This window comes from Tupaia chinensis, unplaced genomic scaffold (genome assembly GCF_000334495.1).
Source record: "Tupaia chinensis unplaced genomic scaffold, TupChi_1.0 Scaffold000099_1, whole genome shotgun sequence".
Classification (NCBI taxonomy): domain Eukaryota; kingdom Metazoa; phylum Chordata; class Mammalia; order Scandentia; family Tupaiidae; genus Tupaia; species Tupaia belangeri.
The window spans coordinates 5,482,828-5,498,185 of NW_006159563.1; the positions used below are offsets into that span (position 1 = coordinate 5,482,828).

The 15,358-nt window shown below is 40.3% G+C and overlaps 1 protein-coding gene across 1 annotated transcript in view; it reads right to left on the bottom strand.

Annotated features, from left to right (window-relative positions):
* The window catches only part of JMY (junction mediating and regulatory protein, p53 cofactor), a gene marked incomplete at its 5' end in the record, with an annotated part of 94,245 nt that overhangs the window by 11,983 nt on the left and 66,904 nt on the right, over positions 1-15,358 (bottom strand). The window contains 3 exon segments of the mRNA XM_006143539.3: positions 10,124-10,210; positions 13,546-13,733; positions 14,241-14,406. Coding sequence (XP_006143601.2) covers positions 10,124-10,210; positions 13,546-13,733; positions 14,241-14,406 — 441 coding nt within the window.

Below are 15,358 nucleotides of genomic sequence, written 5' to 3' on the forward strand. Positions count from 1 at the left end.
AGAGAAATCACACCCCAAGGGGTATGGCCATGCTGTAGTCTCTTCTCCTCCATTCCCCTCTTGGGATTTTGGGCACATGTGCCTGGCGTGTTTTTCAAAGTATCAGGACTTAAACCATGAAGTTGATCATGTGGGATCCAGCTGCCTAAACCACCGAGCTGCTGGCTATCCCATACCACACTCATATTTTAATTTCATTTATCCATGAACTTTTGGAAGAATCCTCATATATTATTTCAACAGATATAACCCAATTATAAAAAAATACTTCAAGCATTATATTGGCACTAAGTACGAATCATCTATCACACCTTATAGATGGCAGTTAACTACAAAGAAATTAATTTTTCCCATATTGTTGAACCATCTAAAAGTTATATAATAAACTTTCATTTGGCAAAACGGATTATAGTTAATGAAAAGGGTTTGTAGACAAATAAATGGGCTGTGGCTTTATTTTCCTGCCTTGTTTTAGAAAACTGGAGAAGGCTCTCATAAGACCAGATCATTTCACATGGAAATTAACCTGTCTCTCTCTTCCACTGTTCTACTAATGGCCACAGGACTAAGCCAAACTGTCCTAGACACATCAGAGAAACCAACTGGCATCCCCCGAACATGTAGGAACTCAGAAACGACAGCAGCCACAACCCCACACTGAAACAGACCTTAATGAATTCTAAGCAACTCCAAGATGAATCCTTTGAAATTCAATTCTTCATTATTCTCCAATTCTATGACCTCTTGCTTACCAGCTTTTCCCTGGTAAAAATTTCTAATGAGAGTCAATTGCTACAGGTCTTGGATAACTGTATCAAAATCTGAGAGGATAAAGAGAGCTCCTACTTTCTTTAGATTCCTTAAAAATGTGAGGAGGGAGATTAGGGTGATCTATGGATAAGAGGATATTGAAAATTAAAGATAGGTGATAAACTAAGAGCTTTGAAAATGGTAAGTTAGTAATGCAGTACTGATCTACACTTAAGATATAAAATTGTACCACATATGAACACAGTTCAAAATATCTCTCAATCAGAGTAAAATACATACCTCAAAGCAACAGAGGCATAAGGTTAAATAAATAACAATAATAAAACCAGAAAATTGTTCTAGGACAATAGTAGTATTATCCTTCAGGCCATTTAAGTGAACTACCATAGATGAATTATTAAACTGAATAACCACAGAGTATACGCAGGGGCCCTCTAATAAAGACAGATTAGGGACCAGCAGATGGCATAATGGTTACATCACTAGACTCCTATATAGTCTAATGTAGTTCGAGTCCCAGACCTGGCAGCTTAAAACTCACACCGAGTGTGTGTGTGTGTGTGTGTGTGTGTGTGTGTGCACATGCCCAAGATCCTGAGAGGAGAATGGAGGAGAAGGGACTACAATGTAGCCACCTTCCCCCCTCCCCCCCATGGGTGAATTCTCTTTCTGTCTCTCTGTCCAGTGAGCGCACACACCCAAATAACAAAAATCTTGCTCAGGAAAGAAAAAAAAGATGCTATTAAGGCAGTCTTGACTCTTTTTTCCCTTCTGTAAAACCAGTTAAAAACAAAGAAAATCAAAAAGAAAATGCTATCTTCAAATTAAATAATGAGAGACTATCAACTTTAAGCTATACATTACAATAAATACCTGCCAAACAATCAAATTTTGACCAAAATAAGAAAGAGGTATTTTCAGATCTCTGTTATAAGATAGGGCTCTTAAAAAAACAAATGTTCCAGGACTAGCAGGTGGCATAATGGTTACATCGCTGGCTCCCACATAGTTGACTGCAGTTCAAGTCCTGGGCCCAGCAGCTTAAAACTCACGCCAGGTGTGTGTGTGTGTGTGTGTGTGTGTGTGTGTGTGCCCAAAATCCTAAGAGGAGAATGGAGAAGGGACTGCTACATGGCCATCTCCCCTGTGGGGTGATTTCTCACTTTCTATTTCTCTGTTTTCTTCTGTCTCTCTGGTGAGCAAATGCACCCTATAACAAAAATCTCTCCAAGAAAGAAAACAAATGTTCTAGTCTTGAAAAATTCATCAAAATCTTCATCAGCAATAAAACTGGAGAACATGGGCAGGTCATAGGAAAAGCTAAGAATGTTCTTCAAAATATCTGATTTAATGGAGGGGAAAATGAGTTGGGAGAAATGTAGTATGGGGCAATAATTCTTCATCTTTCATGGTATGAGCCTAAAGCTGAAATCAGTTTAAAACTATGATTCCAACACTCAAATGTTTTTCTAAATCTTCTTGTTGTCAAGAAATTCATGGAAATCCAAACAGTTATTTGGATTCATCGAAGTTCCATCATAAAATGGTAGCAAGCTGAACCACAGGGCCAGAAGCCCCAGAAAGGGAAGCAGGAAGCCAACTGTGGGTCAGATCCTCCAATCAGCCTGAAAACACCCTGTGGACACGTGCATATTCAAGTCCCCATGAATCTGAGGGTGGGGAAAGTGGTCACACCGTGATGAGACCCTGTCCAGACTGCTTCTCTTTCTCTCTGGTGTGTATGCACACATTCGCTATCATGAATAAAACACACTTTAATAAAAGTAAAATGGATTTTAGTGATTTTTTTCATTTCTCAGCTATGTGGGATCCAGCTTCCTTTGCACAGTGCTTAACTGCTGCAATACAGGGGTGGCCCAATGTGACTCTTTTATAAACATGGTAAAGGTTTTATTTATTTATTTTTAAAGGTATAAATTGTTGAGAAACTATTTCGCGATCCACTAATTAAAACTGCTTATAGTGGGACTTTAAAAGTAGTGGTAAAGAAATTGGGAAAAAAAAAATCTCTTTTTGGAGGTTTTGTCATAGGACGTCTGCTTTCCCTGGAGAGACAGAGAGGGGTAAAATGAGAACCTCCCTACCCCCGGGAGAGTGGCCATGTTATAATCCCATCTCCTCCATTCTCCTCTAAGGATTCTGGGCATGCATGCACACATGCCCGACATATTTTTCAAGCCACTAGGTCAGGAACCTGAACTGACTATGTGGGAGTCCAATGCCTTAACCACCATGCTACTTGCTGGCCTCAGGAAATGTTTCAAACATCTCATACATAATCAAAATTATAACACAAATATCACAAGATACTTGTTTACTTAAGAAGAAACATCTTGGGGCTGGCCCCACAGCCTAATGGTTAAGGGAGCTGGATCCAACATGGCTGACTCTGAATGGCTTTGAATCCTAAGTCAAGTGACTCTGGAAACACATTAGACACAAGTGCCTAATAGGTGCTAGAAAATATTAACTAAAAGCAAGAAGACTTTTTAATATCATAAACACAAAAAGTCACACAGCATGTAAAAATATCCACTTAGTAAAATGGCAGGGAAAAGACTGCTTATGATAAAGAAATTCTCATTAATTCATCAAATGTTTATTGATTATTAGTCCAACCATGTACTATTTTAAGTGCAAGGAAAAAAGCAGAGATATATAAGTAGAGATGAGGAGGAGTAGGCATGTTTAACAGACATGAGATTTAGTACTGGCAAGTACCAAGGAAGGTATCTGACTGTGGTGGAGGTGACCAGCACTGGGTGGATGGTGGGACCATCAATTCAGACTGAGAGTGCAAAAGGAAAGAGGTCTGGGGTTTGGGGATGGGAAGGAGAAACAACCTAATGAAGAATGAAGATGCATTCAGCCAGAATTTGTGGCAAGGAACCATTTCAGTAATAATAGACACGACCTTTAGAGCAGTGGGCTTATTCCATATATCAATGTTTCATGAGAAATTGCACAGCCAGACATGACAGAAAATTAAGTTGAGAACAGCGTTGAGGACTAAAGTGAAAATTTTGGCAGGTGGAGAAAGAATTAAAGTAGTGTTTTATTAACCATATGGTTAAAGGACAGGTGACTGATCTGTAGTTATTGATCAGGGAATGCTCTGAAGAAAGCTAACACAGCCAATCTGTTCCTAAAGGGGTGCAACTATCACCTTCAACAAAGATCAGTCCCACCTTCTGTCCTATGGTTAGATCACGGGCTGAATGAACGGCAACAAGGGCAGGAAATTATGGTTGAGTAAAGAGGAATGTTCTTCTATTTCTTCTTCTTATATAAGACCAGAAGGACCTATTGCCTTTAGAAAATTTTCTAACAGTTGGGTGTAGGAATTCTCAAAAACAATTACTACTAGATAACAAAGCCAGGTATCTTTCAACAGTAGACCTAGATGCCAAAAGAGTTGCTACCAACATTTAACCTTAAAGTTTTCCAGATGGGGGGACCAGCAGTTAGCGTAATGGCTATGTCGCTGGACTCCCCCATAGTCGACCGTGGTTCGCATCCCGGACCCGGTGGCTTGAGACTCACGCCAGGCACATGTGCATGCGTGCCCAAGATCCCGAGAGGAGAATGGAGGAGAAGGTATTGCGGCATGGCCATCCCTCCTGGGGGATGATTTCTCGCTTTCTGTCTCTTTGTCTGTCTCTGTCTGGCGAGCGCACGCGCCCTATAGCAAAAACCTCTCAAAAAAAAAAAGTTTTCCAGATAGGAAAACAAATATAAGACCTGAGCTCTCCATTAAAAGCAGACAAAGGTTTCATGTGAATTCTCCTCTTTAAAAAGGCAAAGCCCCAAATGGCTAAAGGACCTGGTGAAACAAGAACACATCCTCCTCCTCAACCTTACTCTAAGCTCGCTTCTGTGCACATAGCTGGAATGTACTCCTACCCAGCTGAGTAAGCAAAGGAAGGAACTGTTAGCCTCATGTGTACATCTGGTAACCACCTAGAATAGAGAGAGATTGCGTGCTCCCACATCCACACATGCCATAGATGGCTGAGGGGACAAAGAGTCTCAGGCCTGCAGAGCAGCACTGATTCCAGGACTGATCAGATTTGCAACCAGGAATTTGGTGTTTAGTCGTTGAGAAAAAAAAGAAAACATTGGTTATCTAAGAGATACTAAGTGAGTTTTCAACTGAACCTGCATCTCTAAATTGTTTTTTTTTTTTTTGAGAGGTTTTTTGCTATAGGGCATGTGCGCTCGCCAGACAGAGAGAGACATAGAGACAGAAAGCGAGAAATCACCCCCCAGGGGGGATGGACACGCCACAATCCCTTCTCCTCCATTCTCCTCTCAGGATCTTGGGCACACAAGCACACATGCCCGGCGTGAGTCTTAAGCCACCGGGTCCGGGATGCGAACTGCGGTCGACTACATGGGAGTCCAGCGACATAGCCATTACGCTAACTGCTGGTTCCCAACCTGTATCTCTAAATATGATGGATGAAACAGATAGATAAGGTTCAGAGCTAAATGAACAGATTAATCATATTGCTGGCCCGTCAGCTGGTATCTACAAAAGTAATTTCTTACTACAATGTAAAAGATCCTAGAAGGAGAGAGAAGAGAAAAGATTCAGACTTCTAACGCATAAACTGATGTGTTTGTGTGGGAAAGTAGAGTTATTTTATTATTATTATTATTATTATTATTATTATTTAGTTTTTTGCTCAAGGGTACATGTGCTCACCAGAGAGAAACAAGAGAGAGAGTAGAAAAGTGAGAAATCACCCCTGGGAGGATTGCTACACCACAATCCTTTGTCTTCACTCTCCCCTTTCAGGATACTGGGCACGTATGCATGTGCACCTGGCATGATTTTCAAGCCAAAAGGTCCAAGACTTGAATTGCAAAGTCGGCCATGTAGGATCCAGTGCCTTAACCTCCATGCCACCTGCTGGCCCAGTGTAATCTTGATAGAGCATAGTAGGGTACTACTGTGCTTCAGGGCATAGCCAGTAAGAGGCCTGGGTTGAATGCCAGTTCCCACCTTCACTACCTGGACAATGTTGGGAAAATTATTCAGTGACCCCATAAAATGAAATTGCTTCACTTCTGTGGAGATGAGAGAGGAAGTTGCTAGATTAGAACATGAGAGACTCTGGGTCTGTGTTATAGACCTGGGTATGAGTTACATGGGTATACTTGGCTTACAAAAATTCTTTAAGTTATATACACCTACGAGTGGTATACTTTTTTCCTTTTGTTTCTTTTTTAATTGTTAGAGGGTATATGCACTCACCAGAGACAGAGAGAGAGAGAAGAAAGCATTCCTCGTGCGGAATGATCATGAAACAATTCTTTCTCCCTGCCTCCTTTACAATCTTGGGCATTCGTGCACACACAGCTGGCATGTTTCTCAAGCTGCCGGGTCTGGGACTCAAAATGAATGGTTGACCATATGGGATCCTGCTGTACTTAATCAACAGGCCTGGAAGACAGACCAATAAAAGGTTGGGTTTTTTTTTTTTTTTTTTTTTTTGGTTTGGTTTTGTTTTTTAAAGAGATTTTTTGCTATAGGGCATGTACGCTCACCTGAGAGACAGCAAAAGAAAGCAAGAAATCATTCAATCATTCCCAAGGGGGGAATGGCCATGCCACAATACCTTCTCCTCCAGGGATCTTAGGTATGCACACATAGGACTCGAACCTCAGCTGACTACATGGGGGACCAGCAATGTAACCAATATGCCATCTGCTGGCCCCCTAATAAGAGGTTTATAACAAAGTATTGTTCTTAAAAAATAAGAACAGTCAATGACTGGGCATGGCACATATCAGAACATGGAGTAAACAGGCAATAGGAAAAGAAACCACTGTGAACAAAATAAAAAATTCGAATCACAATTTCCATAAAGTACAGCATAAAAGTATTTTGTCTGTGCTTTCTTGAAGTGGAAACTATGAGTTTGAAATGAAAACTACTATGAGTTATGGGTGTGGCTACAAAAACCAAGAATGTATTTTTTTAATGGGAAAAATTTACTTGTTTCCTGATCAGGATTTTCTTTTCTTATCTAATTTGTCTCTTAAGCTAGTAATAATGAAAAAGCCATAGTAGTTGAAAGCATCTTCACATTTTCTTCAACTAGTTTATTTTAGAGTCTATTAAATTTTACAATACATTTCTTTGCTCTTATATCTCTAACTTCTCTCTCTTTTTTTTTAGTTTGCTATAGGGGAAATATGCTTGCTGGATAGAGACAGGGTCAGGGAGAGAAATCACCCCGTGGGAGGATGGCCACGCTGCAACCTCCTCTCCTCCATTCTCCTTTTCGGCATGTGCACACGTACCACCCGGCGTGTTTTTCAAGCCGCCATGTCCAGAAGTGTGCAATTGGCCATGTGGGATCCAGGAAACCTCCATGCCACCTGCTGGCCCCATTTTTGCTTCTTTTCTATTGTGAAAGAGCGCATGCGCTTTTTTTTTTTTTTCACTATAGGGCGCGTGCGCTCACCAGACAGACAGAGAGAGACATAGAGACAGAAAGCGAGAAATCACCCCCCAGGAGGGATGGTCACACCGCAATCCCTTCTCCTCCATTCTCCTCTCGGGATCCTGGGCATGCATGCACACGCGCCCAGCATGAGATTTAAGCCACCAGGTCCAGGACGCGAACCACGGTCGACTACGTGGGAATCCAGCGACATAGCCATTACGCTAACTGCTGGTTCCCGAGAGCGCATGCGCTTTTGAAAAGGAGATAGAGAGAACTCCCAACAGTGTGGTTATGCTGCAATCTTTTTTCTCTCCATTTCTCCATCACATCGGGATTTGGAGCATGTATGTGTGTGAACATGGCTTGTTTTTTCAAGCTGCCAGGGCTGGGATTCAGACTGTAGCAGGGCCATGTGGGATCCAGTTCCCGTGCACAGCACTTAGCCACTGCATTAAAGGGCCAGTCCAGGATTTAATTTGTAGGGATTTCAGCAGAAACAGTTGAAATAAGATTAGTATCTAGGGATCTACATTTTAACCCACCGCCTAAAAGATTCTGATAAAGATGTTCAAAACTAGCTTTGAAAAACAATGATCTTGGGCCACTGGACGTTAACCTGTGGCCTAGAGGTTAAGGGAGACAGTTCCCACATGGCTAACTTTGTGGTTCGAGTCCTGGGCCCAGCCCTGGTGGCTTGAAAAACATGTTGGGTGCATGAGTGTGTGCGCTCCCAGTTTCAATAGAATGGAAAAATGAAGGAAAAGGGATTGTGGTGTGACCCTCCAACTAGGTAGTGCTTTCTCCACCTCCCTCTCTTTCCATCTCTGTCTGTCTCTAGCTAGTTCACACAATTTTTAAGAAAAAAGATCTAAGCTATTTTGACCTAAAGCTAACTTTCATTTTCCTTTACCTATGTGTTTTAAAGATGACTAGTTAACGAATACATTCTCTGACAATTAGATAATCTACCAAAAGCTGGTAGTGGGCAAAATTCTAAGATAAGGAAATCTCAGAGATAAATGGTATATCGATTTCCTCATTTTTATCCCTCTTTATTGCACAAAACTCTCTGAGGAAGAATCTTATACTCATTCATCCTAAAAAGCTAGTGACTTCTACAAACATTAACATTTCTGGGGCTGGCAGGTGGTGTGGTGATTAAGGGTGCTGAACTCCCAAATGGCCAACCACGGACCTGGCAGCTTGCTTTCTCACTTTCCCTCTCTCTCTCTCACTCTGTCCCTCTATGGTATAGTTAATTAATTAATTAAAATAAGTAAATAAATAAGGTTAAATAAATCTTTAAAAAAAATTAACATTTCATCAAAACCCAATCTTTATGTAAAGAGCAACAAACTCTTAAGTGTAGAAACTGATTTATTACAGCTAATAATTCAGATACAGAGTGACAGTAGTAGGGACATCCTCATTTATCAGACTGCTATGCTAGTCCCTCGACTAACCTTACACACTAGCTTCTGATCCACACAAACACTAATGTAAATATAAAGGCACATTAATTTACTGTTTCCGGCTTAAAGGAAAAATGTAATCTTACAGTTTATGGGTAGTTTAGCTAATTTTATGTGTTTTAAATGAAAACCAGAGGCAGCCTTAGTTAACATTTCCAAAATGAGCTCAAGGGGTAATATAGACAAATTTAAGCCCTTTGGCCTTCAGTGTAATACTGAAGAAAAACAATTTTTTTAAATAAGCAAAGACAGAGCTATGGTCATGTTACTATTTCTGATATTTAATTAAATACAAATTATTGGTATTGATGAATTTGAGACATATATGTCCAAAAAGACGATCAGGATGACAGATTCGGCATAATGAGGTATATCAGTACTGTGAGTAGGTGGCCTCTAAGGTAATTTTGTATAGAATGAACTAATACTCTCAGCAAACTAGGAATACAGAGAACTTCAACTGGACAAAGAACACGTAAGTACTGTATTAGTTAGCACCACATTTAATGGTGGGAAACAAGAGCTTTCAATAGTTAACATTATATTTAATGGTGGGAAATAAAAGCGTTCTTTCTATGATCAAGAATGAGGTACAGCTGTCTGCCTATACCACTGATTTTTACATCATATTAGAAGTCTTAGCTAGTGCAGTAAGACAGGAATAAAAGGTATACAGACTGGGAAGAAATAAACATTTTTCACATATGAATGATCATCTATATAGGAAATCCAAAAGAAAATTAACATAGAAAAAAGAAATGAGGAGTAGTCCCACAGCACAGTGGTTAAGCACTGTGCATAGGGAGTCAGAGCTCACACGGCCTATGAGTAGTTCAAATCCTGGCCCTGGCAGCTTGAAAAACACCATGTATGCATATCTCCAAAATCCTGATGGGACAGAGAAACTGTGAGGGGGAGGGTTCTGGTTCTATTGGGCACACCCATTGAATAGCTAAAATCTCTTAACTGTGACGATAGCAAATAAGAGAGGACCTGCAACAACCTGGAATTCTAACTTGGGGTAGGGGATAAACAGGTTGTATGTGTGGGTGGGAAAATAGGAATTCTGTATTCTGCACTCCATTTTGCCTAAAAACTGCTCATATGTACGTGTATGTGTGTGTATGTATGTGTGCATGTATACATACCAAGTTTTCAAAAAGTCTGTGGAAAATGCTTATTATGATAAAAGTATGAATGGATTTCAGAACTTCTGCACCAAGATAAACTCATATTTTAATCTCATTTTTCCACCAGCTTCTTGAAGTGCCCTCATATGATATACAGAGTCAATCAATGCCAACACAGTTAAAAGGTTTCCGCATTCTCTATAGATTTCGCCCACTTTGAGATCTCACCAAAACAAAGTTCAGATCCAAGTCTGTGAGAGTCCAAACTTACTAGCTGTACTGTGTGATGAGTTCTATATTCGTCTTCACTCCGAAAGCGCTGCTGAAATTTTTCATTGTGTTTCGCAATACAAATTTCCTACAAATACATAAAATATATTTTAATAGAAATGCAATCTAAAAGATTCTGAATACTGCACCAAGGTTTTATTTAACAAATTTTAATCTTAACATGTACATCTATAGCAAAGTACCAAGTAAACCACCTCATTTCTCATGTAAATTAATGATGCAGTGTAAGCCAAATAATCAGGATCTTTCTAAAGACTCTAATAACTATTAACTTCTCTAGACCTCTTGACCCCTCTTTTGTTTAGAAGGTTTTGGAGAGATGGAGCAAGGTGAGAGTTGCAGTGGGTGTCCTTAAATATTCTTGAAGGCCTGTTTCAGTTCTAACATCTGTGGCCAGGAGATTTTAAATCTTATTACACCATTTGAACAAGTCTAGGCAAATACACACACACACACACACACACACACAATTGTTGAATTAAAGTCTATATTCTTTTATAAATTATTTTATTTATTTTTATTATTTTTTTAATTTGACCAGAGAGAGAAAACTACCAGGTTCAGGATTCAAACCGTGGTTGGCCATGTCGGAGTCCAGCAGCTTAACCACCATACCACCTGCCAGCCCCATAAAGTCTATATTCTTAAGCTCTCTCTAATGAGTTAAAGACCAAGATTTTGTCTGAACTGGTTTAAACAATATTATGAGATGTATTTATATGCAAGACATATTTTACAATATTAAATAGAAGATTTAAAAAGTTATTTTACAACAATAAAGTAAGAGATATATGCTTCTTTATAAAATAATGCAATACAATCTGACTGGCAACTTTATTTATTTTTGGGGGGGAGAGGTTTGTACTATAGGGTGTGTATGCTCGCCAGAGAGACAGAAAGCGAGAAATCACCTCTCGGGGGGAATGACCACATCGTAATCCCTTCTCCTCCATTCTCCTCTTGAGATCTTGGGTATGTACGTAAACATGCCTGGCGTGAGTTTAAATCACTGGGTCCAGGACTCAAACCGCAGTCGACTACATAGGAGTCCAGCGACATAGCCATTACACCAACTGCTGATCCCCTGACTGGCAACTTTTTAGTGGCACCAAGCTATTTTATTTAATCTTCTGTCCTTTTTAATGTAGCTACCTTTGCAAGACGTTGACATTAATTTCCAACATTTTCTAAGCTATGCTAAAATGATTATTGTTAATCAAAGAAAAGTGTAAAATAACCTTTAAAGTCGGTAAGCTGTATAAGCTGTATCTGTTTTTTTTTTTTTGGCTACAGGGTGCATGCACTCACCAGAGAGACAGAAAGTGAGAAATCACCCCCCAGGGGGGATGACCATACCGCAATCCCTTCTCCTCCATTCTCCTCTTGGGATTTTGGGCACGCATGCACACACGCCCGGCTTGAGTTTAAGCCACTGGGTCAGGGACTTGAACCACGGTCAACTACATGGGAGTTCAGCAACATAGCCATTATGCTAACTGCTGGTCCTAGTCAACTGTATCTTAAAAGCAAAATGTCTATATCATGTTTTCCACTCACTCTGGTTCATTCTACTGCCTGACAAGACTCTGCCCAGTAGAGCTAAGGAAAGGCAGGCAGCATCACAGTGCACAATGCAGTGATACGGCGGCTCGGGCTTTGCGCCACACAGACTGAGGGCAGAATCCTACCCCGAAACCAAACTAACTACTTTTCCTTTAGCGTTATACATAACTACTAGAAGGCTTGGTTCCTTTGGTTCCAAAATAAGAACATAGGTCCAGGATCCCTTATCAAGAACACAGGTAAGTTGTGTTTTGAAATTCCAAATGTTTTCATATTTCAGAATGGTAGTATGAAGCATATTCCATCACTCACTAACTCAAGCAGATTTGGGGTGGCACCCCAAATCAGTAATATTAATATTTTCTTCAGTGAAATGTGTGAACAGTCAAAGTAAGTGGGATTAAGACAATGAATAATGTCACATCAATTTGGGTCCGGTTTTGCCACTAAAGTATGAAAACACTTCTCATTGTATGAGTTTTCTAGATTTCAGGCAAGGGGTTACCTCATTTGGCTACTGGGAGAATTAAAGCATTAAATTCAAGTATTCCCGACAGAAGGCAGAACACTCATCTTCCAACCTGACTTGCCTTCTCTAGAAGACTAGAAGGAGCTGGACTGTGTCCTCGCCATCTTTGTATCACAAGTCTAACACTGTGCCAACCATACTGTTGAATTGAAATGAATTACTTTAAAATAAGTCTCAATTCCATGGTATTTTTGAAAAGTGCTTTCAAAAACTTTCAAGTTCACAAACTAATCTCTGAGATACTGTATTATATCCTTAAAAGTAATATGAAAACAATGATGATCACATTCCTAAAAAGATTGCTCTTCTAAAATCTGGTTTACATTTCATTGTTCCCTCAAACTTTTTTTCTGGAGAAGTCGTAGGACTTGCTAGAATCAATGCCACGTTTACCTAGTTGGCACAGGACAGGCTGGAAAATCGAATTTACAATAGGCCAAGACAACAGTGGGTTTCAAGAATTATTACTGTGTCACGGAGATAGGAAAGGCAGAGAATGATGTGAAAACCACAGCTTTGAGTGCCCACTGTTTTGTGGCTGGGCAAAGTCAAAGAAGGTCTTGGGCTCTTGACTTACTGTGGGAAAATGTCTACCTAAGTTTCTCTGATGTGCAAGAGCTATTTATTTAAAAAGCAAAGGTCTTTAATGTTCTATGGAATGGGGAAATAGAAGCTTTAGTATCTGGTAAAAAGCAGGAAAGTGGGTTCTCAAAGAACATGACATACTTTAGCTGAGCTCAAAGCAAATATGTACCTTGCGGCCATCAGCAGTTTGGTTCAAGCCTTCGACCTGGTTCCAGATTCCATCCCTGCACTTACAGTAATAAAAACCACCCCAGGACAGTAGCATGTGGACTAGAAAGTACAACATTTTCTAAGACAGAGGAAGAATGTATAGATTACCCATGAAATGAATCATTCCAAATAGAAAAGTAATCAAACATCCTGAAATGTCATCAAAGTCTAGACGTTCCTTCAAAACTGTTATCAGGACCAAGACTTGCTCTACATTGCCATCTTCCTTAAGTAAAATAGGAGCCAGGAAATACATTATATGGGACCCTGTAGTCCTGTCCTTTAGCGGAGCCACCTTCAGGTTTGCTGGAGTTCAAGAGCACGTCATCACTGGCTGTTCTAATATGTTTAGGAGGGCAACTCTCAGAGAATGACCGGTGTTCAACATGATGAACTGAGTACTCACAGGAGGAACACCTACTTGCTTTTAAGAGACATGCAAATATAAGTGACAAATCCGATTAGGGTTATTACACATGGATGCAGGGTAATAAGTAAAAGCTAGATTAAAATACCTTTTTATTTCTGAGGTAGGCTTTCTTGGCTGAGACACGCCCACGCCTGGCCTCCAGCTGGCGTGCTTTCTGTTGAAGTTTCTGCAGCTCCTCTCTCTGAAGGTGCACAGATGCTGCCATCTCTTCCTTCTCCAGCATGGCCTCCATGCTCTCATAAGTGTCATAGTATACCACTTCATCTCTCTTTTCTGTTTCCGAATTGCAACAAGGGGTACATGGTTAAGAGTATGGGTTGTGGAGCCAGACAGGACAGGGTTCTACTGTACTTTCTGGCTCTGTAACCTTAGGCAAAGCCATTACCTCTTGAACTTGTGTGTAAAATGGTGATTAGTAGGAAATATACCTCACAGAGCGCATGTGTGCAAAGCATTCAGCAGTGTCTGGCACACAGTACGTGCTCAACAAATGCTAGCGATCACCTCCCCTCCCCCAACTCCTGCAAAATTCAGAATTTTTGGAAATCCAGATTCTGGCTGAAACAACCATTATAATATAAGTATTTTACAAAAGTAACCATAAACAACATTGCTGAGCCTACTGAACTACTTATTTGACATCAGAAATATCTTTAAAAGGTGTCCTGTGTTAAAAAACTATTTTAGGTTTTAACAGAAGAGACATTAATTCAAGTCTACATGCATTCTCCCCACGTATTCAATCTTTTATGGACTTCTGTAGCCGAGTGTACATCATACCCGATATAAGTCTTTTGATGCTTTCTAGCTGTGCTGTCAATAGTAACTCTTCACACTTCAAGATTTCAAACTGTACTTCATATAACTGAAGTTGCAGATCATAATAATCAGCTTCTAACTGATCCAATCGAGCAATAGCTTCTGTCCCACCCTGCAAATTCTGCATCTGCATTGAAAATAAAAATAAGAACATCTTTTAGTTGGCAGGAATAAGAAAAAAAGATCAAGTTATGATTAAAAATTAATTCTAACTAGGTAAGTTCATTGAGCAATTGCTCTAAGAAAGAAACTTGCAGGCAAGAAATTCAGACTTTTACAAAAATATAAAAACAGTAATAATCAAATTATATTACATGGTTGTGGAAGATAAATAGGCAAACATAAGGTTTTTAATGTTTATATTATATCTTATTCACATTTAGGGTGATAGTATATCTAAAGCCTTCATGTAAATGTTAACAGTGTCCCCTTTCAGTCTCTAAAGTGGATACTAAGTCATATAGTTCCTCTTTTCACATAAGATATAAGAGAAAGATTGGGCTCTACTAAGATTCACAGCAGAGAGGTAACAGTGGGTAAATCCTGAACATCAGGCTTTGCTTTGTGTCGGGGTCATAGCCTGCATATCACATGGGGTCTGTTGACGGGAGAGTGAGGTGAGTGCATGTGAGCAGAGCAGAGTGAAGGGACTGCTTTAGAAGGAAATCCCCCTCTTTCATCTTAGTCGCCGACATGCCATCCAGACTGAGGAAGTCCTAGAAACTTCCAGACCATGTGAGCCATGGCCATGGCCGCATCGGCAAGCACCGGAAGCATCCCAGAGGCCGGGTAATGCTGGTGGCACGCATCACACAGGATCAGCTTCGAAAAAAACCACCCAGGTTACTTTGGGCAAGCTGGTAAGAGGCATTACCACTTAACGAGGAACCAGAGCTTCTGCCCAACTGTCAACCTTGATAAATTGTGGACCTTGGTCAGTGAGCAGACACGGGTAAAATGCCGCCAAAAACAAGACGGGAGCAGCTCCCATCACTGATGCTGCGATCGGGCTACTACACAGTTCTGGGGAAGGGGACGCTCTCGAAGCAGCCTGTCATCGGGAAGGCCAAACTTCAGCA